Below are 25,217 nucleotides of genomic sequence, written 5' to 3'. Positions count from 1 at the left end.
ATTGATAAAATTTTTAAAGTTTAAGTGACGTGGAAAAATATTTCGCCCAAAATTGATTTAAACAATAAAAATTATTTTTGACAATTTATTCCACAGTTCATCGAAGAATACATGTAAAATATTTTACACACTATGTTTTTCTCCAATAAATTATTTTATTGTTACAAAACAGACCATAAAATCTTTTTAATTTAAATTTCATTTTCAATCTTTCAATAGAAACTAAGTGCTGAAAATATTTTTCGAAAAATATCCTCCCCCCTTGTGGGTAGATACTAGAGAGGACTATCACAGAAAACAGAATGCCTTTGTTCGCCCAAATAACTCTATAATATGACCAACAATTACCCTCGGTTTGGTTATAATTAACCATTAATTTAGTGATAAGCATGAGTTCCACCACATGTATACCTATCCACCTGAACTCTGGTTGATATTTGGTGAATAAACCTTAATACCTTGTTCATACAGCTTCAACAACATTACCAAAGCAGAAGTAACTGTAGAGAGGACCACCATTTCCATTTTCTTCTTTTTCCTTTTAGGGGCAATGGAACCAAAACTGGGATGAATATCCTTTCTCAATAACCTTTTGAGTTAATTCAAACTCGAATATTTAGCCACAAACCACATTGTAAAACAACTAATGTCAATAATTTAATATCTAACTTAATAACCAAACCAAAATAGTCTAGGCCTCAAAGCCTAGCAGTATCCAAACATTAAAAAAAAAAAAAGGAAGAACAACCCAAAGATCCTTCAACATTTTAAACAAAATCTTAAAAAGGCTTGGAACTCCTACAAGAGAGCAACTAATCTGTGGCGATAAGTTGATATTCTGATTACTCAAAGCATCTAGAAACGACCAATTCCCCAAACTCTGATTACACCATCTGTATACCCGCTAAACAAGGTGCTTCCATCAGCACTCCAGTTCAAGCTTGTGCAGTATATGATCTGCAAAATCCAGATAAATGTAAATTTTAATTGTTTGCAACACAATGAACATAATTCTATCACTATCCTGACTAAGCCAATTGCTGAATCATAGCCAATAAAACCAAGGTCATGAATCAGAAGTCAGTAGAATCATTAAACCAACTTCTACATGCTATAACCAATGAACCAATCCAAGATATAAATTAACACAAAACAAAAAACCCTTTGCTTTACAACTTGAAAAACAAACAAGATTCCATGTACCAATTCTACCATGAGATTTAATAACAAGTTTCCTACTTTGAGCATTACAATAGCAAGTTTTGAAACAATGAACTTCATTGAAAGCATAATAATAAATTTTGCAGCAATGCAGAACATGCTTAATGAGCAAATAACTCCAGATTCACAAGCAAGAAGATAAAAGCTAAGTTCATATATGCTCAAAAAACATTCAATAAAATTGTAAAAAATCACAAATTTTTAGCAAAAGTGAAATAAACAATTATAACAGATTGCAAACGCAACTACCATCCTTGTCTTACTGAATTCATGGTACATAATTCATATTGAGATTATAATATAAACTGCATTAAATTCTAACAGAGCAGCCCCATTCCCATTAATGTATTCAGAACAAACATAATTAAAAGTAATCAACATCATCACAGGTCAAAATACAAATGCAGGATGATGGAATAGCTAAAACACTTCTTCCCAACAATTAGTCACAGTAAAGCAGCATTGCATCCAAAATTTCTACCAAAAATATGACATGCCAATTGTCAGACAAACCAAATCAAACCAGAGCTACATTTCAACATTCAATCAAAATATTTGGAATAATAATGATAAAAAATTATTATTACCTTCTTCTTGTTTGCTGTGTCGGTGACATCAGACTTCTCAGCCTCAGCCTTGAGATCAACCTTCAAGTCCTCCACAATGCTCTTGCTCTCCAGATCCCAGATCTTGATACTCTGCTCCGTGGCAGCGCAAAGCCAGTACCTGTTGGGACTAAAGCAAAGCGAGTGAATGACCGCACCCGCATCAAGACTGTAAAGCTTCTTTCCTTCGGCCAAATCCCACAACAGAATCACTCCATCTTTTCCTCCACTGGCACACAAAGACCCATCAGGCGAAACCGCCACCGTGTTCACATAACCGGAGTGTCCGGTCAATGTGTTACGAATCTTACAGTTGGTCAGGTTCCAAACTTTCACGGTCTTATCCCATGAAGCCGAAACGATGGTGGGTTGGAGAGTATTCGGGCTGAAACGAACACAGCTCACCCAATCGGTATGAGCATCGCCGTCTTGGATTGTGTATTTGCATTCTCCAAGGGTATTCCAAAGCTTGATAGTTCGATCACGAGAAGCCGAGACGATCTGACGGTTGTCAATGGAAAAGGCAACGGAGAGCACATCTTTGGTGTGGCCGACGAATCGACGAGCGGAGGTTCCGGCGTTTAAGTCCCAAAGACGAAGCTCACCGTCCCAGGAACCGGAGAGAGCGAACTGGGAATCGGATGAGAGGACAACATCTTGGACGAAATGAGAGTGGCCGGTAAGACGACGGCGTGGGACACCGTAGGTCTTTTCGTCTTTGGTTAACTGCCAAAGGATGATGGATTTGTCGCGAGAGGAAGTGACGATCATGTCGGAGTTGTCGATGGGGCTGGCGATGGCTGTCACCATGTCGGTGTGGGCTCGCATGGTGCCGCGGAGTACCAATGCTTCGGAGACGGCCATTTTCTTTTGGCGTTAGGGAGCGGGGCGGCTTCTAGGGTTTTTCAAGGGAAAATCAGAGGCCAAGGAAGAGTTTGAGAAACGAAACTGACTGAGTATAAGAAGTATATATAGTACCGACCGGTATATGGCATTAGGGTTTTGGAGACAAACAATACTCCCCTCTTTTGTTTTTGTTTTGTTTTTTTTCACTAATTTTCTGACTATTTGGCATTTCATTTGGGCCTTCCATGTTTGCTCGTCAAAATTTGGGTTGAATCCTATATTATCCCAAACTATTAAATTTAGTTTCTATTTTATTATTTAGATAAATTGAGTTTTTTCCATTTTACAAAATTAATTGATTTTAATTTTAGAGAAAATTGTAAGTGATGATCATCCTCAAAAGCCCATTTCAAAAATAATGTTCAATATAAAATTAATTGCTTTTATCCAATTTTAATTATAAGATAACAAAAAAAAACTCTTAAAACTATTTTAGACAAATTATATGTTTTTAATTTTTTTCTCCTCCCATGAGTCTGCTATGCTCCCATTTTTCTCTTTCGCCATCCAATTTTCTCTAATTTTACCGCCATCACCATTTCTCTATTTATTTTTAATCATATCGTTATCAATCTACAGATCAAAGAGTACGACATAGAAAGTAGTAACATATTTTTAAGTTTATTGGTTTACATTCACAAAATCCTCTTCTGTTTATCTTTTGTCATATCGTTATATCATCATTGATCTACAAATTAAAAAGCATGACATAATGAGTAACAATAGGTTTTTGGATTTATTGGTATTGAGTTTTTCAGTGATTCAGATTTGATTGAACATGTTTTGACATGTAACAAAGTGATTCATGCCTTAATGTGTAACATCAGTAAGAAGGAAGATTTGGCGTGTAATATCTGGTGTTAACACTTTGACCTAAGCTTATAACATTTGGTACTAAAGCTTTGACCTTGGCGTGTAATATCTAGTATTGAAACTTTGACCTTAGCGTGCGACATCTACTACTGAAGTTTTAATGTGCAATATCTTCTGCTAAAGTGTGTAACATCAATTTAGGCTTGTAATGTCATTTTGTTTTTCTTTTCTGTTATTTTTAACTGTTGTAGATACATTTATAAAGTTGTGTGTATGTGTGTGTGTGTGTGTGTGTATATATATATGTATAAATATATCTAAAAAACCCTGAATGAAGGTGAGGAAAAGTTTTTCCTCCAAAGTTGCTAATCCCTTACTCTATTAATCTTCTTCTTTTTCTAAAAGTTTTCAAAGTTCTTATTTTTTTATAAAATTTTCTTCAAAAATCAATAATTGGTTTACATTCACAAAACCTAAAAGTTGATAGATTGAAATTATAAGTGAAATAAAATCTATAAAATAATAAAAAAAATTTGAACATGACGTGTAACAACGACATTTATTAAACATAGTATATAACTTGCTTCTTTATATTTCACTACAACATAAACTCTTTGAGTTAAAAGTGTAACACTTTTTTTCTTTCAATGCAACAATTTTTTTTGAACATGGTATGTAATAATAACATTTTTTAAACATAGTGTGCAACTTATTTTCTATCTTTATATTTCACTAAAATATAAATTTTTGAAGTTAAACACCTTAAAGATAGAGATAAACTTTAAACCAAAATGAAATTTGACATGAAAATGAAGATATTTAAAAAAATTATTCAATGTCATTGTTACTACTGAGATGAAATGGATTTGGACAAAAAAATATTATCCAAAATCTTTTGATTTAGGTAATTAGCTTTTAGATTATTTTATTTGTTACATTTCTTGTAATCATAAAAAATTTGACATGTAATAATTTTTTTTTCAACATAACATGTAATAATATTTTTTGCAACACATGCACTAGAATATAAGGAGTTTTCATTAAAGGTAACTTTGTTCAAAAATCTTTTCTCTCGGCTAAAAACAGTTAAAATTAAAAAAAAAGTTATTTTCAAAAATACTTTATCGTGAAGGGTAAAAAAAATTGTCCCTTAATTTTGTTAGTCTTTCAGTGTTAAATTTGATGATTGACACTTATGTGGTTATTTTAAATTGAATATAAAAATGCCATGTCACATTTTTTAATTGTAAAAAAAATGTTACTGTGTCTTTTTTATAGGCATCATGTGACTTGCAAATTGATCAAATTTGATGAACAATATGTAATTATTTTTTATGATTACTCAAAATTAGAAACAGCAAAAAAGGAAATTCAAAGTAAAAATATAGAAATGGTTTTAATATTTTTCATATAACTTTCTTTATATTTTTTCTAAATTAACATCCTTTAGATAAATTTTGTTTTAATATTAGATTATGCCATTAAATTTACCCAATAAAAATATTAAAATATTTTAAAGTGTGCCCAAAAAAGATAGCTTTTGAATTAAGGGTATTTTAGTAACTTTGTGAGTGAAATTCCTAGAGTAACTTTTATAGGAACATAACTTAATCATAAAGTACTAATTAGGAAAAAATAAATCACAAGAGTGCCATTTGCAAAAACTTGAAATCATGAAAAATATAGGTGAATTGTTCATCCAAAAATGAAGGAGAAATAAAGAGATAACGAAAAAAGAGAAAGTAGTTAGAGAGAAATTGTTGACGTGGAGAAATTTGGGATATCTGCTTGCTTAAAAGGTTTTGAGGAACACAAAACCCATGAATGTAAAAAAAATGGAGGAAGAATGAGAAAGAACAAAATGAGAAGGAAGTAGACTTCATAATTTTGGACACTTGCAAACAAGATCAAACATAGTACGAAGTTAAATGGATTTGAATTTTGCATAATCATGTTCATTTCATAATTGTATCAAACAACTTAAAACATGAAAATTTTTGTATCATATGGAGGTATAGAGGTTGACTCATCTAACTCATTTAAACACATTTAATTAATCATATTAATAATTTAAGTAATATAACTCAACATATCTAACCCATTTAAACATACTTATTTTATTATGAATATTTAAAACATATATAATGACTTTATTATTCATGTTTATATATTGTAATTGTGTTATGTCTAAGTAGGTTAATTGTCTTGCATTGTATACAAGACTCATTAATAAAATTTGTCAATTTTGTCATGTTTAAACAGATTAATCATATTCAAATAAGGTTAATTGTCTTGTGTCATGTGCAAAATTTATTAATTAAATATATTAATCTTGTCACGTCATGTCATATAACTCATGTAATAAGTGTACCATATTTATGTTACAGATTTTGACACCATTAATTAATCGTACTAAACCATTTACCATTTAATCCCTTTATTTAAACACAATAAGATTTATACCTTATCAACACGAATTGTTAAGCCTTAGTAAGAGGATTTGGGAGAAAAAATGCAAATGAGAAAGAGATATGTGACAAAGAAATGGTTAAAGTACACATAAAGTCTTGATACTATAACATTTTGTTCAATTTAATCCATCTAGTGAAAATTTCTTTAATTTAGTCCTTTTACTCTAACATTGGGTACAATTTGATCCTTATGAGTAACTCTATCTAAATAGACCATTAGAGACACTGGCATGGCCTTAATGTGTCCAATGTTATTGACATGACGCTGATATGTCAAAAATAAAAAATTAGGTAAAAAAATTGACTGCTTGGCTTTTCTTTTTCTTTCTTCCTTTTTTTTCTTCTCCCCTTGGCCCAAAACTACATCATTTTAATAAGGCTATTTAAAGCATTTTTAGTTATTTTTTCCCTTATTTTTCCTCCTCTTTCTACCTTGCCCTTCTATCCCCAAGATTAACCCTTCTAAATTCAAATTTTGATCACTAGTTTGCTTTGATCGAAAATTCCAAAAAAAAAAAAATACAAACCTCCTTTTTTGTGATCTTGCCCTTAATTGGGATAGATTTTTTTTAAAAAAAATCCTCATTTTCATAGATCTTAAAAAGAAAATCATCTTAATTAGACAAAATAAAAATGTAGAGGTAACAAACAAAGATCAATGGAGTAAGCTACATGGGTATAAACTAAATTTAAATGTAGCTATCTTTGAATACAATAATACAAAGGTCGTGGGAGCAAGATTCATTGTTGGGGGATTGAATGGGGAGGCAATCTTAGCTAGTGCAAGACAATTTGAGATTTAAACTATTATTCCTAATGCAGAGCTATGGGCATTAGTGTGGGCGTTGAAGAGATGTGTGCAGGAAAATGTTGACGTAAATGAAGTCAAGATTGATTGTGCACAAGTGGTGAGTTGGGTTAAGTTGAAAAACTATAATGGTGGGTTGGGGCATGTGAGGGAAGATTGTCGAATGATTATGAAAAATTTGAACTATAATTTAATTAATCATTGTAGACAAACGGTGAACATGGCAGCCGATATGTTGGTTTATGAGGCAAAACTATTAAAGGAAAAACAATTGATATGGAGACTGTTTGATAATATGCCAAGCAAAGTTAAAAAATTCATTTTGCCATATGAAAATTAACTGTAAATGTTAGGAGTGAGCAAATGTCAGTTCGATCAATTTTCGATTCTGTTTTTGGCAAAACCGATAAAAAATTTTAAAGTTCTAACCAACCGAATCACATAAGATATAAAATCGATTTCGGTTAATTTTTAGGAGCTTCAGTTTGGTCAGTTTTGGACTGATAATGACCAATTGAAGAATGGAAGAGAACCCACTTGGTTGGTGGCTGCTGGTTTAGGGTTAGATGAGAAGGAGTCTGGAGAGGCAGAAAATGGGAGATTAGGTAGGGGAAAGGAAACAATTGCAGCCATATATAGCAGAAGGGCTGCTTTAGGGGGTTAATAAGGGCACTTTTATCTTTTCGCCCCTAAAACAAAAACCTAACCGTCGGTTATTCGGTCGGTTCAGGGGGGAAGGAGGTCCCCCCCCCCCCCCCCCGACGGTCGAGCCGATCGGCTAACAAGGTCGATCAAAACAACCGACGGTTACAATAACAATCGTCGGTTACAATAACCGGTGATTACGGTCAATTGCTTGGTTGTAATTGATCGCTGCACAATCTTAGTAAATATTTGCTATCAAGCTAAAAGGAAGGAATCTGTTGCTATGTAATGAAGAGCATGTTAGGAAGGTATTGTTTTTCCTCTTCATGGTTTTTGTTCCACTGGGATTTTCCATAAAGAGATTTTTTAATAAGGCTTTTCTTTCATGTTAGGGGTATTGTTGTGATTATAATATGAAAGGCTCTAGTATGTTTCTTTTTGTGAATATGCTTGTAGATGAACAAGTAGCAATGTTCTTATACATTATTGCTCATCATCTTAAAAGTCAAGTTAATAGGCAAAATTTTAAAAGGTTAGGCGAGACAATTAATTAGTACTTTAATAAGGTACTAAATGCAGTGATAAAGTTGCAAGATCATTCGTTTAGAAAACTTGAGCCCATTCCAACAAGCTCTACAAACAATCGATGGAAGTGGTTTAAGGTAGAGTAATCATCTTATTGATTTTGTAACTATATGTACAAGATAGCAATAGGTTTTTCTAATAAAAGTTAATTTCATTTTAATTGTAGAATTGTTTAGGTGCTTTAGATGGGACATATATAAAGGTTAAGGTGCCAAGTGCAGATCAGCCTAGATATCGAACTCGTAAGGGTGATATCACAACAAATATGCTAGGTGTATCTACACTTAACATGCAATTTACCTATGTTCTTTTTGGCTAGGAAAGATCGATAGCTGAAGGTAGAGTTCTTTGAGATACAATTATTGGGAGACATGGACTTAAAGTGTCTTATGATAAGTTTTTCTAAGAAAATAAGAAGAATATCAAGGTCTTCACTATAATATTATTTCAACTAAATAAATAAGTTAATAATTAGTTTTTTTTAAATAGTTTGCTATTATCTAGTTAATGTGGAATATACAAATTATGAAGGCTTTCTTGCACCTTTTAAGAGTCAAAGGTATTATTTGAATGAATATCAAGGTCATCAACTAACGATTTTTGAAGGATTTCTTAATATGATACATGTAGCTGCTCGCAATATAATTAAAAGATGTTTACATTCGAATAGACTTCTAAAGATACCCCATCAAATTTTTAGCAATCTAAAACATCCTTAAATCAAACTTCAAAAAAAGGAACAAAAAGAAGTGGACCCATAATGAAAATTTTGTACTAATATCGTGTTTGGTTGATCTGCATAATAAGGGAACATATAATGTAGACGTCGATTTTAGATGTGGTTATTTATTAGAGCTCAAAAGAATGATTGCAAAAAAGTTTACCAAATGCAAACTTGAAGGCCAAACATCACATAGAATTAAGGATTAAGACCTTGAAGAAAGAATAGATAATTCTATATGATATGGTACAAGGGAAAGGTACAAGTGGATTTGATTGGGACCATGCAAGGAACATGGTTATTGCTGAAGATCTGATATGGGATTTTTATATAAGTGTAAGGATGTTGTTTAAATTTGTTTCCATATTTGTATTTATCTTGTTATCAATTATTATACCTAACAATATTATTTATTTACTTTGATTAGAGTCACAAAGATGTTGTTAAGTTCAAAAAAAGAAGTTTTCCATTTTTTAATGAATTGTCTAATATTTACGCTAAAGATAGAGTCATAGGACAAGATATTTAAACTCCTGCAGATGTCCTAGATGAAATTGAAAAAAATGTTACTCATGGGATAGATGAAGCTTTTGCATGTGAATATGTAATTAGTTTGCATGATGTGGATGTCTCTGCTGCCAAACCTCAACCATCAGTTTGTAGAAGAATTAAAAATTCTACAACAAGTAAGAAATGAAAGACGAATGACACGAGGGAAATGGATGGGTTTGAAAAATTTATGGATGTTGCTATTTTATTGAGTGAGAAACTAGAAAAATATTGGAACTTCATTGAACTATGCTATGAGGATTGAAGTACTTGTGCATCAAAAAAATCTTTAAAATTTGAATAGTGCATTACCTGAGGTTCTGAGTTTGATAGAGGATGAAGCTGATAAGGCATCTTACAAACTTACTAATAATCTATCCCAAGTAATTTACTTTTTTACTCTTCCCTCTAGCAACAGGCTTAGATGAGTGAAAAAGATTATCTCAAGGCTTTGATGTTAGAATAGTTTGGTTTTTAAAGACTTTATTATTTTTTTGTCTTTTCTTTAGCGGCAAGCATACGGTATTGTTAATTGTTGAGAACTTAAAAACTTGTTGTTAGTTTGTTTGTTCTTCTAGGACAACAATATTATTATGGATGTTTGTGTTCTTGAATATTATTATGAAAATTTGTGTTCTTGAATATTATTATGGATATTTGTGTTCTTCATTAATATCTTCATTGATCTCATATTATTACGGATAAGGTTTTTATGAATTGTGATTTATATGATCTTCACTTGTTTTTGTTGTAGGTCTTGTGGGATAGTGATAGAGATTTATTCATGAAATAACTCTAGCAACTTAGGTAGTTAGTGATGTAACATCTTGAAAATTTCTCTCCATTTCATGAATTGGAGTTTTTAGTGAAAATTAATCATTTACATTTATATTCTTGACCAAAAAATATTAATTATTTACAAATGTTAATGTATAAGTGTAAAAAAATAAAAATAAAAATGATAACACTTGTAATGAAAATTAGCCATTTAAAAATATTGACGTAAATTTATAAGAATAAACATAAAAAATCATAAAATTCAAATAACTATTGTTGAAACATTAATGTAAATGTGTAAAAGTTACCTTAATAAGTCAATTTGGACAATATGAACATAATTTAAGTGAAATAAATCATCTACATTTATATACTTGTAACGAAATATATTTTGAAAAGTATTAGCAAAAAAATTTAACTATTTACAAATATTAATTTATAAATGTATAAAAATAAAAACACTGGTAATAAAAATTAGCCAATTAAAAATCTAGACATAATTTATAAGAGTAAATGTAAAAATCAAAAATTTGAAATAAACATTATTAAAATATTGACGTAAATGTGTAAGAGTTACAGTAACAAATCAATTTAGACAAAATAAACATACTTTTACTGAAAATTATTCATTTATATTATATGCTCGAGCAAAAAATATTTAACCATTTTCAAATTTTAATTTATAAATGTATAAAAGTACAATAAAAACACCTGTAATGAAAATTAGTATTTCAAAAATATTGACGTAAATTTATAATAATAAACGTAAAAAAATCATAAAGTTGAAATAAATATTATTAAAATATTAACGTATATGTGTAATAGTTACCGTAGTAATTCAATTTAAATAAACATACTTTTAGTGAAAATTAATCATTTACAAATGTTAATTTATAAATGTATAAAAATAAAAAAACTTATAATGAAGATTAACCATTTAAAAATGTTGACGTAAATTTATAAGAATAAATATAAAAATTTATAAAGTTAAAATAAGTATCGTTAAAATATTAATGTAAATGTATAAAAGTTATTTTAATAAATAATTTGGACAATATTTGTTTTTGAAAAGTATTAGGCATGGGTTGAGAGAGGCTCGAACTCTCGACCTCAGAATCACTCTTTAAGCTATGAGACCTTCGCGCTAGCCAACTGCGCCACCACCCCAACTGTGGTATAATTAAACCATTTCATAATCTTGATCAAAATATATGGGAATGAATGTGCAGACTAATAAAGTTGCAATAAATATTGTTAAAATATTGGCCTAAGTGTATAAGAGTTACTGTAGCAAGACAATTTAAATAATATAAACATACTTTTAGTGAAAATTAATTATTTGCATTTATAATTTCGAGCTAAAAAAATTTTACCATTTATAAAATTTAATATATAAATGTATAAGAATAAAAATAAAAACACTTGTCATGAAAATTAGCCATTTAAAAATTTTGCTATAAAGTTATAAGAATGAGCATAAAAAACATAAATTTGACATAAATATTGTTAAAATATTGACGTCAATATGTAAGAGTTACTGTAACAAGTCAATTTAGTCAAAATAAATATACTTTTAGCAAAAATTAATCATTTATATTTATATTCTCAAGCAAAAAAATTTAGCCATTTTCAAATTTTAATTTATAAATGTATAAAATAAAAATAAAAACACTTGTAATGAAAATTAGCTTTTTGAAAATGTTGACGTAAATTTATAACAATAAACATAAAAAAATCATAAAGTTGAAATAAACATTGTTAAAATATTGACGTACATGTGTAAGAGTTACTGTAATAATTCAATATAAATAAAGTAAACATACTTTTAGTGAAAATTAATCATTTACATTTATATTCTCAAGAAAAACAATTTAACCATTTCCACATGTTAATTTATAAATGTATAAAAATAAAAATAAAAATGAAAAAACTTATAATGAAGATTAGCCATTTAAAAATATTGACAAAAAATTATAAGAATAAACATAAAAATTCATAAAGTTGAAATAAATATAGTTAAAATATTGATGTAAATGTGTAAGAGTTATCTTAATAAATCAATTTAAACAATATAAACATAATTTTAGTGAAAACATATCATCTACATTTATATACTTGTAATTAACGAATTTTTATGAAAAGTATTATATAAACATAATTTTAGTGAAAATAAATGATCTAAATTTATATACTTGTAATTAATGATTATACATTTGTAATTAATGATTTTTTTATTTGTATTAGACGTGGGATGAGAGAGGCTCAAATTCTCAAGCTCAAGATCACTCTTTAAGCTATGAGTCCTACAAGCTAGCCAATTGCGTCACCATCCCAATTGTGATGAAAATTAACCATTTAATAATCTTGATGTAAATTTATGAGAATGAATGTAAAGAATAATAAAGTTGAAATAAATATTGTTAAAATATTAACTTAATTGTATAAAAGTTACCATAACAAGTTAATTTAGACAATATAAACATACTTTTAGTGAAACTTAATCATTTACATTTATAATTTAGAGCTAAAATTTTTTAACCAATTATAAAATTTAATTTATAAATGCATAAGAATAACAATAAAAACACTTGTGATGAAAATTAGCTATTTAAAAATTTTGATGTAAATTTATATGAATGAATATAAAAACCATAAAGTTGAAATAAATATTGTTAAAATGTTAATGTAAATGTGTTAGAGTTATTATAACAAGTCATTTTAAACAAAATAAACATACTTTTAGTGAAAATTAATCATTTACAAAATTTAATGTATTATAATAAGAGTAAAAATACTTAGTGAAAATTAACCACTAAAATCTTGATGCTAATAATCATTTTTTCTATATTAACTTGAAACGTTAATGCTCCTTACAATTATATAATTATAATATTAATTTTAAATGTTATTATATTTTTTTCCTTTAAATGTTAATATTCTCTAAACGGGTCTTGTCTAATTTATAATAATCCACCTTTGGGGTCTGCATACTTGCTTTAATATGATGTATTGAGTTTCCCATGATATGATTAGAATATAAATCTTTTTTTCTTAATTTTTTTAAAAAATTTTATAATGATGAGTTTAACTTAATTAAATTAGTTAGATATAATGTTAGTGTTAAAAAGAATAATATTCTTATATTTTAAGGTCAAAATTTTGAATAAAGATAAAAATTAGATAACATTGAACTTAAAATGGATAAGATTAAAAAATTACCCAGGCTGTTTACCTATTAACAGGTTATTATTATTTTTTTAAAATTATATTATTTGACCTACTGTAATGTCAACCCTACTATAACGCTCACTAAGTATTGAACATTTGAATTTGATGATTGGTCAGTCTTTTGATCATTAAATCACTAATCAGCCGGTAAACAACAAAAGAGCTGATCGGCCCCGTTTATTATGTCAAATGGATCATGCTCCTAGAAACACAACATCCAAAATACATCAAGCTTTTTAATAACTATTTTTTTTGTAAATATTTTCATCAATTTTGTATTAACTTGATACAATATGGAAACTCTAAAATTTAACAAATTGTTTTTTGAAGATGATTTGTTAATTGTGTATTTACTTGTCTCTCATTTTGTTCCTACTTCTTAATGAAAATTTCGAAATAATAAATTTAATGTTTTTTAAATCTTCTAACCTTGTTTTATTTGAGCTAGTTTTTATTTTGGAGCTCAAACTTAATTTGTTCAATGGGTTTAGAGTTCAACTTGTTAATTGAGCTGAAAGTCCAACTTATTAATTAGGTTTAAGAACTTCTAATCCTAATTGGGTTTAATGGGCCATTTGCACCTTGGGCTGACGAGCCCACATTGGAAAAATCAAAATTGTAAAATATAAAAATAAAAAATAAAATAAAGAAAATCAAATTAAAATAGTAATGAATGAAAGAGAACCATTTAAAAATAGAAATGAAAAAATACAAGAATATTTTTAACCATTAATTTTTGCTTAAAATAAAATTCAACATTGCGTATTAGCGTAATGAAAAATTTAATAATCATTCATCTTTTTATGTCATTTATTTTTTAGTTATTATAATATAATGTAGTATAATTTCGACATTTCTTTTTATAAGGTAAAATAAAATTAAATATTAAAAATACAATTTGATATATTTCATTTTGTAATCTTTAAAATGCTTTTGACATTACGAACTAATGCATGCTGTGTTTTTTTAGTTATTTTAAAATTTATTTTTTCGTCAACTTTTAAGATAAAAAATACTTCATTTTATATTAATAAATAAGCAGAATTCTTCTTTTATTTTTGATTTTTACAAACATGTGAAAGCAATCCAAACAATATATAGATTTAGTCATTGAGCCGTCTTAGGGAAGTTGAAAAATGGTCAATCAATTGAATAGACAGAACAGGAAGTCAAATCGGACGGTCTTAATTTACAAAGCAACCCCCGCCTCTAATCCCGTGCAAAAGTAAACGAGTAAGAACAATGGCAGAAACGTAGAAAAAGTGAGTCGAGTAGGACAATAACGTCAATGACGTAGTCACTGTTCCCCTCCTCTTTTAAATTTCAAAAGCCTCTCGAACTCTTTTCAGAACCCCGCCTTCGAATTCCCTCTCACTCGCACTGTCCGCCCTCACAATCGCCGTCTCTATATATTCCTCCCAAAATCATCCCATTATTACTAAATCCGACGTCTCCTATCCTGCGCATCAATTGCGGATTGTTGTCAATGGCGCACGATAGCATCCAGCTCCCCTGCGATGCCGACGGCGCGTGCATGCGCTGCAAGGCGACCCCTCCGACGGAGGAAACCCTCACTTGCAGCATGTGCGCGACTCCTTGGCACGTCGCCTGCTTGGCTTCTCCTCCTGAAACGGTAGTTTCTACATTGCAATGGCACTGTCCTGACTGCTCCGGCGAACCTCTTCCCTCAGCCGCGGCTGCCGTAGATGGTAGCTCTAGCGAGCTCTTGGCGTCGATAAAGGCAATAGAGGCGGATGAGTCGTTGACGGAGAAGGAGAAGGCGAGGAAGAGGCAGGAGTTGGTGAGTGGGAGAGTTGAAGAAGATGGAGATACGGAGAAGAAAGGGAAAGGGAAAGGAAAAGAGGAGGACAGCTCTGTTTTGGATGTTCTTGATAGCAGCTTAAACTGCTCCTTTTGCATGCAGTTACCTGACAGGCCTGTTACGGTTCGTTTTTTCTGTTCGTTTCTAGTTTAAATGTTAGTGTTTTGCTAATTGAATGAAATGATTTTTCGACTTTACAGCTATTTGTTTATATTTGATCAAATTAGTCTAATGTTACATTTAAGTAACTTTTTTGAGGAAGGGAAAGGAGCTAGTAAATAACAAAACGTAAATAGCAAGACTAACAACTAAATGGAGTCTTAGATTTTAGGTACATTAAATTTATTGTTCTGTTGAAATGTTCACTTGACGGAACTGAATTATTTCTGGACTTAATCTTATCTTTCATCGCTAAAAGGCAATCTAGTTTGAATAATAAGTAATGCTACTGTTTCAAGTTATATTTCATAGTGGTATTATGTTTTAATTATTTAGCTTTAACTAGTCTGTTGGTGTGTACAATTGAAGATGGTGGCTATGCAATTTGGGTAGAGATTATTACATCCTTTTAAGGGGTGAAATAATCTAAATGGCGAGGGGTTTAATTTAGTTTTGATGGGGCTAGGCAATTAAATCATTCTCTTAAAGGTGAAATGGTTGCCTGTTTCTGCATGTTGAATATTGATATATGTCTTATTCATGTTTTTCAGACACCATGTGGCCACAATTTCTGCCTTAAATGCTTCCAGAAATGGATTGGCCAAGGAAAGCGTACTTGTGCCAAATGCCGGTCAACCATTCCTCCCAAAATGGCAAGCCAGCCTCGTATTAATTCAACTCTTGTATCTGTTATCAGAATGGCAAAGCTATCAAAATCAAATGTTACTGCTGAGTCGCAGAAAGTTTTTCATTTTATGCACAACCAAGATCGACCTGACAAGGCTTTCACTACAGAGAGGGCACAAAGAGCTGGGAAAGCAAATGCTGCTAGTGGGAAGATATTTGTGACTGTACCACCTGATCATTTTGGACCAATCACAGCTGAAAATGACCCAGCTAGAAACCAGGGTGTGCTTGTTGGTGAATGTTGGGAAGACAGATTGGAATGCCGGCAATGGGGTGCTCACCTTCCACATGTTGCAGGCATTGCTGGCCAGTCAAACTATGGTGCTCAATCTGTGGCACTATCAGGAGGCTATGAGGATGATGAGGATCATGGAGAATGGTTTCTCTACACAGGAAGGTTTGTTTTTAGAAGGCTGAATGAATTAGTAATATGTATAAAATGAGGGTGGATTTGATGACCATTTGGTCTAGTTGATGTTGATGCTCTGTTACCATTTAATACTTTATTCATGAATGGTTAGATATAGGGTGTCAATATAATTCTAACATTGTTGTCTCAACTTTAAACGGCAACTCAGTTCTTTGAAATGGAAGATGAATTTTCAAATTTTAACTATTATTGGGGCTGTTGCTAGGAGGCTTGCATGTAAATTTCATTTTCCATTCCCAACCTTCCAAGTTTGATGGTCATAATTAATGTTGCAATTCATAGTACAATTAATGAGTAGAAGGATAGAAAGTGTAGCAGTAAGCATGGTTCATGTAGCTTCAGTGAATTTGCTATATATTTGTAGTTGCTAGTTTTTTGGGGCTAAGAAGAACTTGAGGACCTGCTTGTGCTGTAAATATAGCATGCTGAGATTGCAAGAATTTTTGTCAATAATTATTATGATCTTTTTCTTGGAAAGCTGAAGATGTTTCTATGGACATTAATTTATGTACTTGTTTGACAATTGTTTGTTCTTATGGTGTGGATGGCAGTGGGGGTAGAGATCTTAGTGGAAATAAGCGAACAAACAAGGAACAGTCATTTGATCAAAAATTTGAGAAGATGAATGAAGCTTTGCGAGTAAGTTGCAAAAAGGGTTATCCCGTTCGAGTTGTAAGGTAAATCTCATTGCTTGAAGCTTAACTCTGTTTCTATAAGTGCTTGTCCATGCATGTGCAAGGGCAACTAGAGCTTCATTAATCAGTGGGCATTTTAGTTTTTTTGGTTCAGGAAGCTATGATTTGTTTCTGATTGCAGGAAGTTCCTTCATGTTAGCTGTTTGTGTGTTGAGTCAAGCCTTGTCATAGGGGCCTACTCTGATGATGCAAATTTTACGTGGTAAAAGCTTTTGTTTCTCTTAATGTGTAGGTCGCACAAGGAAAAGCGGTCTTCATATGCCCCAGAGAAAGGCGTGAGATATGATGGGGTCTATAGAATTGAAAAATGTTGGCGAAAGGTTGGAATACAGGTAAAACATATTTCTATCTGACAAATCAAAGTTGCCTGCTACGTTGAGTTTTTGTAAATTAATTTGCTGATAGAATTTATCTCTGTCAGGGTTTTAAAGTTTGCCGATATTTGTTTGTGAGATGTGACAATGAGCCTGCCCCATGGACAAGGTTTGAGCCTTCCATACACTTAAATGGCCTCCTGCACTTCTCTCTTATTTAGCTATACTAAGATTTCTTGAACTGTAATGCAGTGATGAGCATGGGGATCGACCTAGGCCCCTACCAGCTATCCCTGAGCTGAAGAAGGCAATTGACATATCAGAGAGAAAGGAAAGTCCATCATGGGACTTTAATGTAAGAGATGCTTTTTCTACTTCATTTATTTTCATTCTTCTGTTTTTAATAAGGTTTTATCCGCTAGATAGAAGTCAATCTGATAACAAACATTGTTAGGAATGTACCTTGAGTTGGAGAATTCATTATGTCATTTACGACTAGAAAAATATATTCATAAGCCAAAGTTATTAGTGAAGTTAAAAAGTTAAAACCCTTCCTTTCTCATTTTTTTCAAGGTTTATCTTTGTTATTACCTACGAGCTGGTTTCTCTTCCCATAAGCTTTATATGTTTCTGCTATGCTTATGTAGTTCTTAATTCAATTAGGAAGAAGACGGTTGCTGGAAGTGGAAAAAACCTCCACCTCCTAGCAAAAAGCCAGTTAATGCAGCTGATCTTGAAGAAAGGAAAAGGGCAAGGAAAGCTATTAGGCAAGCACGTAACACAACTGTAAGAGAGAGGCTCCTGAAAGGTGGTTGTTCTCCTGTCATGAATTATTTGCCTTTGATATTCTGGCCCAAGTCTGCATGTCTTAAGTTTGCTTGTAATTAAGATGATGAATTGATGTGTATTTATGCCTTGGATAAGTTGGTAGGGTAACTGAAGGCAATTGAGTTCACTCAATTTACTAGTCATGACTTTAGATTTTAATGCATAAGATCTTTTGTGTGATTTGCCAAAACAAAGGGCAGTTTTTGTTCTGATTTATCTTTTGATGTGGCATGAATAGGAGGCAGGAAGTGATGAGAGGAATAGAGAGAGCAATAGGCAGAAAAGAGAGAAACAGAGAATAGCAGGGTGAAAAGAAAATCAGAGAGAGACAAAAATCCAATTTTATTGATTCATGCTGCAATTCAGCATCATTCACCCCCAAGAACCTTTCTGTATTGACTTCATATGCTTTATGTGCAGAGTTCAGTTGTCTAATCTGTCGGCAAGTTATGAATCTCCCAGTTACAACTCCTTGTGCCCACAACTTCTGCAAGTCTTGTTTTGAAGGTGCATTTGCTGGTAAGACTGCCGTACGAGAGAGGAACAAAGGTGGGCGGACACTTAGATCACAGAAGAACATCCTGCACTGTCCTTGTTGCCCAACTGATGTCTCTGATTTTCTTCAAAATCTTCAGGTGTGGCCTGTATTTGCATTCTCTTTTGCCTTATTTTCAGAAAGCAGAATGTGTTGTGCTTTACTTTTGAGGGAGCAAAAAAACTTCGGACTCTAGAAGGCTTGAAAAAATTGATTATAAAGTTTTACTTGCTGGACATTTGTAGCATCTTCTGGTAGTAAAGTGGCACACAGACACATGCATTTCCTTCATTTCAGCATGATTGTCCTTTCTGATAGAAACATAGTTTAAATAAGTTTATGCAATTAATTTGTTAGGTCAACCGAGAATTGATGGATGTGATTGAGTCACTGAAACAAAAGAGTGAGGAGAATCAGGACCCTATTGAAGAGTCTAGTGAAGAACAGACAGATGGTTTGGAGGAAAATGCAGACCTAGGTTCTGGTGACAGTGAAACAAGGAAGGAAGCTGAAGAAACTGATCCAAAAGATGACTCAGAGATTCTTCCGCCTGATTGTGAACCGAAAGGCAAGAGGAGGAAAGTGGATGCTGCTCAAGTAGCGGCTAGTGTTGAAAATGACTCTCCATCAAGCACTCTCCAGGTACATTCATCTGATGATGATTTTGAATGACAGATTTTTTTTTTTCTCCTGGTTGGACCATCTACTATATCCTATATGACTTCTTTTTGTGCTGAAAACTTTTATCAGAATCTTAGGGGATTTGGCACTTGTTAATTCTAGTGGTTCAATTCCACAGCTCTATTCTTTCCAAAGAGAGGGACTGGGGTTAGGATTAATTTGTGTAGCAAGGATGTGTACAAACAGTTTCTTTCGGATGTAGAACAATTCAATGTATAGATCATTGAAGCATTCTATTTCTATGGGTTTATTTTCCCCTTTTTAACGTGCTTGAATTGAGCCTAATGAATCATTGCAGAATGCTTCATGTTATCAACTCTTTACAAGTTATAACAGCCTGTTTCCTGGATATAAAAGAATCAATCATATGCATTTTGTGGGGCATGAATGATGTGGGTCAGATTTTATTCCATGTTTCCTTATCAGTTATCCCCATTAACACTGAATGTCAACTTTTGTTACAAAGGAGAAGAATGCATTCATAGTTCAAAATGGTCCATAGGAGGGCTTTGGAGTTATAGTTTGCTGCTTTAAGCTGGGCGGTGCCCACTTGAATGGGCCACCACAGCCGCGCTGCTATCCCATATTGCCCTGACTTAGGAAATCAAATTTAAGGAATGCTTGATTTTGAGGAATGCTCATTGCCTGAAAGAATCTGACAATGAAAAGATAGGTTGTTGGAAGGAATACATACATACATATATATATATATATATATATATATATATGAGATATACCATAGATCAAAATATTAAAATATAAATAAATATTATAAGTGATAAGTATAAGATAAGATTTAGAGATGTAAATGTGTAGGATACTTGTTACTTTTTTGATATTCAATTTGAAATTGCTAAATAATTAAGATATTTAAATTCTATTAAAACAAGCATGAAATTATAAATACAATTTAAAATCGAATTTTAATAGTAAAAGAATTATTTGTAAATTCTTTTAATTTGTTAGATACTTGTTCAAGTTGGTAAAATTGACAGTTTTAGATTGCTTATCTTTTTATGAGTTTAATCTCTACTAATGATAAAATTTTACATAGTTTGCGCTGTAGTTTAATTAATATAAATTAATATTGCACTTTTACAAAAACTATAAATTAATATTACATTTATTTGTTTATAAAAATGTAAGTTGGTTGAGGTGGTAAAATTTGTGTTAAGGTGAAAAGGGCAAGTTTTAAATCTCACAATTTAAAATTTTTGTAATGTTATATATAATTGAGTGCCAGAGGGGTGAATAGTATTTTAAAAATTACTTTGAAGATTGTTTTGTGTTTGAGAAACGATTTGTAAGGTTCAAAACATATTAAAACTAAAAACACACCAAATAAGGAAGTAGTAAAGAGAAATGGATAAATATATATATATATATATAATTAGAGTGGTTCAGTCTTCTTAATTTATATTTACTACATCGATCTTCTAATCAAGAATTTATAAATTAATTTTATTAAACTAGTAAAATTAACAACTTCCATTAAATTTTTATAAAGTAATTTTTTAACTCAAGTTTAAATCCCTTATAATAAATATTAGAATGCTTCTCACACTTTAATTAACTAAGAACAAAGAAGAAAAGAAAAGTACATATGATCATTTTTCCTGATCTAAGATGAATATAATTAAGTTCAAACATTTTTACAAAAAAAAGAATGAAAAACAAGTGTGTAACAAAAGATTTTTAACAAATAGTTTTTCAAGTTTTGGCTCATACCTTTACAATGAAGTACAAATTTTAATAAGAAAATGCATTTACAAAAGTTGGGTGTTAAGACTTTATGCTTGTGTGTAATAAGAGAAGAAATATCAACTTGAATGAAGTAAATATTCAAATTTTTTGAGCTTGAAGGAAGACTAAAATGAAGGTTAGAAAGAAAAGATGAGCTTTGGGTCTTTTTAGGGTTTTCGATACAAGGATATATTATTTAGGTTATTTGCGCATTATGTTAGGTTAAGTTAATTTATCTTTTATTTGTATTCTAAAAAAGTTTTAGGCTATTTTTTTTATTTAAGAATTATAATAATTTCATGTAGAAAAAGTAAAAAGGTTGTCTTTTTTAGGAACTGTTATATAAAGCCTTTTGGGATTAATTGTTAACCACATTGAAGTTGAGAATTAATAAAGAATATTTTTTTTAGTAAGTAAGAGTGTTTATTTTCTCTATGCTTTTTTCAAAAGAATAAGAGATTTTAATATTTTTGGTTTGGCCAACTAAAGTGAGATTTTGATCATTGTTTACCTTAGCGGAATTTTTTAACCTTGTCGATATTAGTGTTTAGCTTAGTGGAGTTTCTAACATTGTCACGATTAGTGTCTTTACAATGCCCCAACGTCAATTTGGTATCAAAATGGGAAGATCATTATTCGTTGCATAGTTTAGGTTTGTTGTCAAGGTTTCAACTTTTTTTGTTCAGGTAATTTTGTTTCTTTTATTATTTTATAGTTTTGTCATTATTTTTATTTGTATCACCACATCATCACCACCATACAATAAAATGCTACCAAAATGCCAAAATTGTGAAAAGGATGTTCATGAGATTGAGGTTGAGGAATTATGTCATTAAGTAGAAAAATTGCAAAAATAACTCGCGAGACGTGATATTGTTCAAATCAACAATAATAGTTCTAGTGATGAAGATGAACTTGCAAATCAAGCGGTAAGAGTTGGATTGGAGAACTAGTTATTACATGCCTTTGATTTAAATGATGGAGAAGTCAAGATTGAAGTAGTTGATTTTCATGGGAAGTTACATGTAGAGGATTAGTTGGATTGGGAAGAATTAAGACCAGTTTATGATGAATATAATGAGATAAAGGAAATTGATGTTCATGCACAAGGTGAGTCTTTGGTGGTACAAAGACAAGTTGAAGAGTTGTTGGGGAAAGGTCTGGTACATGAAAGTAAGAGTTTTTGTGCTTACCTAACTTTGTTATAGAAAGATGGTTCGTGGTGGAAGTGTGTGGATAGCCATACCATAAATAAGATTACAGTTAATTATCGTTTTCCTATTTCTCGATTGGATGAGATGCTTGATCAACAAGTTAGTTCTAGGGTATTTTCAAATGTCGATTTGAAGAGTGAATATTGTCAAATTAGAATGAGAAATGGAGATGGTAAAAGCTACCTTGAAAGCCAGCAATGAAACATACTTTTTTGCTACCAATTAACATCGTCATAAGTAGGAATTTAAGGAAAGTAATTAAGTACTTGTGCATTTAAGGCAAGAAAGATTTCTTAAGGATACTTATCACAAGCTCAAGTTTAGAAAGTTTGGACCTTGTAAGGTGTTAAAGAAAACCAATTCAAATGCCTACTTAATTGAGCTGCCACTTGAGTTACAAATCAATCCTATTTTCAATGCGGACTTGTAACCATTTGATAGGTTTGATCGGACTACGTCTATTATAGATACTCAAGTTCAGTATCTTTTAATTGCTAAGGTTGGAGTTATTGAAGAAATTTTAGATGTGAAAGAGGGTTGATCCAAACAAAAGAACTTGTGCAGGTGTTTTTTTTCTCTAATCTAGGGGAATGATAAAAAAGTATGTAATTTAGGTTACTTACGCATTAAGTTAGGTTATGTTAAATTATCTTTTTCTAACTTTGTCCATTAAGGGTGAAGTTAACTAACTTTTGTTAGGAGAGGGTAAAGATGAAAAAGGCATAAGGGTTAAAAATTTTTAAAATTAAGACCTTGAACTTAAGGACTAATCAAAAGATTTATAATAGATAATAATTTTATATAATATGTAAATCAAAAGAAATAAAAAAAGATAGACTTACAATAGTTTTATAAGATTCAGTTTTTCCTTAAAAGCATTCATTTCTTCAAGATTGAGCTTAGGATGTTTTGATTCATATTATTCTTGTTCACGATTTAAAGCATGAAGGCTTGATGGCTCAAGTGTAGGAAAATTATTTGGGTGTTGCATATTTTCTTTTAAACAATTTGTCAATATTTTCAACTTATTTGTACTTTAATTAAACTTGAATTTTTTTTAAAGTGTTTTTATTGAACCTTTGATTGACCAAAGACTCTTAAACCGATATGGGTGTGAAAACTTATACAATTACATGGAAAAGGCCACTCGAAAACTTGATAGCTGCTCAAAGAGAACAAAAATGCCCAACAACAAAAAGAAGGGTTGCACATGAGACCATTAACATTAAAAACCCTAAGACCATATCTTAATCAATGTGTAGCTAATATTTAATATTCTTATTTTATATCTATTTAAACTTAAAGTACTAAATATAAAAATATAATGTATAACATATAAATAGTTAAATATAATATACAGGTTTTCATATAATGATTAAATAAATAGTTAAATAATATAAATAGAAAGAATAAGATTTAAAAAGTTTTACTTTCTCTTAATTTCACACAATGGTGGTGAGTGGTCCCTTCATTCCTTGTTCAAGTTCAAAAGCTCATAAATCTCTTTTAAGGAATAAAATGTGTTTTAATGGTGAGTGATAGAGAAAAGACTAAAGTAAAAATAAAAGCACAAAAGAGAAGAGAAAAAGAAAAAGAATGAGAGAAACAGAGGTGTGAAGAAACTTAAACTAGGATAAAGTTGTGTAGGGTTTATGAGGTTATTTTATTATTTTTTATTTTTATTAACATTAAATAAAAATTATTTTGAAAAGCTATTAAAAAATATATAATAAATAAAAATTTCAAAAATTTTCAAGGGGCCATTAAAATATATATAAATATATATAATAAAATTTTTCAAAAATTTAGAGGCCATAATTGCATTACCTTCCGCCCTTACTGTCCATGATGCAGATGGTTAAGTTTATCACAAATATAACATCTAGAAGAGACATTATCATAATTTTTCCTAAAGTATGTGTTTTTTCTTGATGTTTTTTTCTCATAATCTTAAGAGTAGTATTTTCATCAATAGCTTTTTGCAAAGATTCAGTTCTCTGTTTTTCAATTCTAATTAGAATTTCATAATCTGTTTTTGAATGTTCAAGTTCAGTTTGAAGAAAATTTTTTTGTTCAAAAATAGAGCAGAAATCATGTTTTATCTTTTCTAAATCATTTTCAAGAGATGAAGTCTTTCTTTTCAAAGCTTTGTATTTTGATGTAAGTTTTTCAAACTCATCATAAAGACATTCATATTCTTCTTGAAGTTCATCAATAGAAATATCACAAGAAGTAGAAGATACCTTAGATTCATCATCTCTTGTCGTCAGACATAAATTTACTATTTCTTCCACTTTTTATTCTTCAATATCTGAGCGTGAAACATCACTGTCAGACCAGGTTGCAGCCACCATTGCCTTCTTCAATTTTTTGTTTTTCTTGAGAGTTTCTTCCTTCAATAAGGGGAATTCTAACCTGAAGTGTCCAGGCTTATTGCATTTAAAGCATATAATCTCCTTTCTTGTTGGATTCATTTTTATTTCTGGTTCTCCATGAAAACCTTGATCTCTTTTGTATCTTTTCTTAGCCAATCTTTTGTCTCTTTGTTCCATAAGTTTTCTGAATCTTTCTGTTACCATGGCCAATTCTTCATCATCATCATAGGATAAATTGTCCAACTCTTCTTTAAGTATGCTTGCTTTTAAGGCAATGATTTTCTTCTTCTTCTTTAAGCTTCAGCTCATGAGTAAGAAGAGACCTATAAATTTCATTGAGAATGATGGCATTTAAGTCTTTGGCTTCACGAATAGCAATTACTTTTGGCTTTCAATTTTTAGGTA

The 25,217-nt window shown here is 30.8% G+C and overlaps 2 protein-coding genes across 2 annotated transcripts; one reads left to right on the top strand and one right to left on the bottom strand.

The window, feature by feature from the left end:
- Positions 1–632: 632 nt before the first annotated feature.
- On the bottom strand, positions 633–2,772 carry LOC110422495 (small ribosomal subunit protein RACK1). The gene is made up of 2 exons (XM_021436440.2): positions 1,809–2,772; positions 633–957 (listed from the first exon to the last, which is right to left on the bottom strand). The coding sequence occupies exons 1-2, from the start codon at positions 2,688–2,690 to the stop codon at positions 856–858; spliced, it is 984 nt and encodes a 327-aa protein (XP_021292115.1). The 5' UTR covers positions 2,691–2,772; the 3' UTR covers positions 633–855.
- Positions 2,773–14,674: 11,902 nt separating this feature from the next.
- LOC110422528 (E3 ubiquitin-protein ligase ORTHRUS 2) lies at positions 14,675–19,792 on the top strand. The gene is made up of 9 exons (XM_021436482.2): positions 14,675–15,274; positions 15,862–16,394; positions 16,979–17,104; positions 17,355–17,454; positions 17,544–17,605; positions 17,689–17,791; positions 18,100–18,244; positions 18,685–18,899; positions 19,157–19,792. The coding sequence occupies exons 1-9, from the start codon at positions 14,816–14,818 to the stop codon at positions 19,469–19,471; spliced, it is 2,058 nt and encodes a 685-aa protein (XP_021292157.1). The 5' UTR covers positions 14,675–14,815; the 3' UTR covers positions 19,472–19,792.
- Positions 19,793–25,217: the final 5,425 nt, after the last annotated feature.

Source organism: Theobroma umbraticum, unplaced genomic scaffold, assembly GCF_002168275.2.
Source record: "Theobroma umbraticum cultivar Fairchild unplaced genomic scaffold, ASM216827v3 scaffold_146.0, whole genome shotgun sequence".
Classification (NCBI taxonomy): Eukaryota; Viridiplantae; Streptophyta; class Magnoliopsida; order Malvales; family Malvaceae; genus Theobroma; species Theobroma umbraticum.
This window is presented reverse-complemented; position numbering and strand designations above follow the sequence as displayed.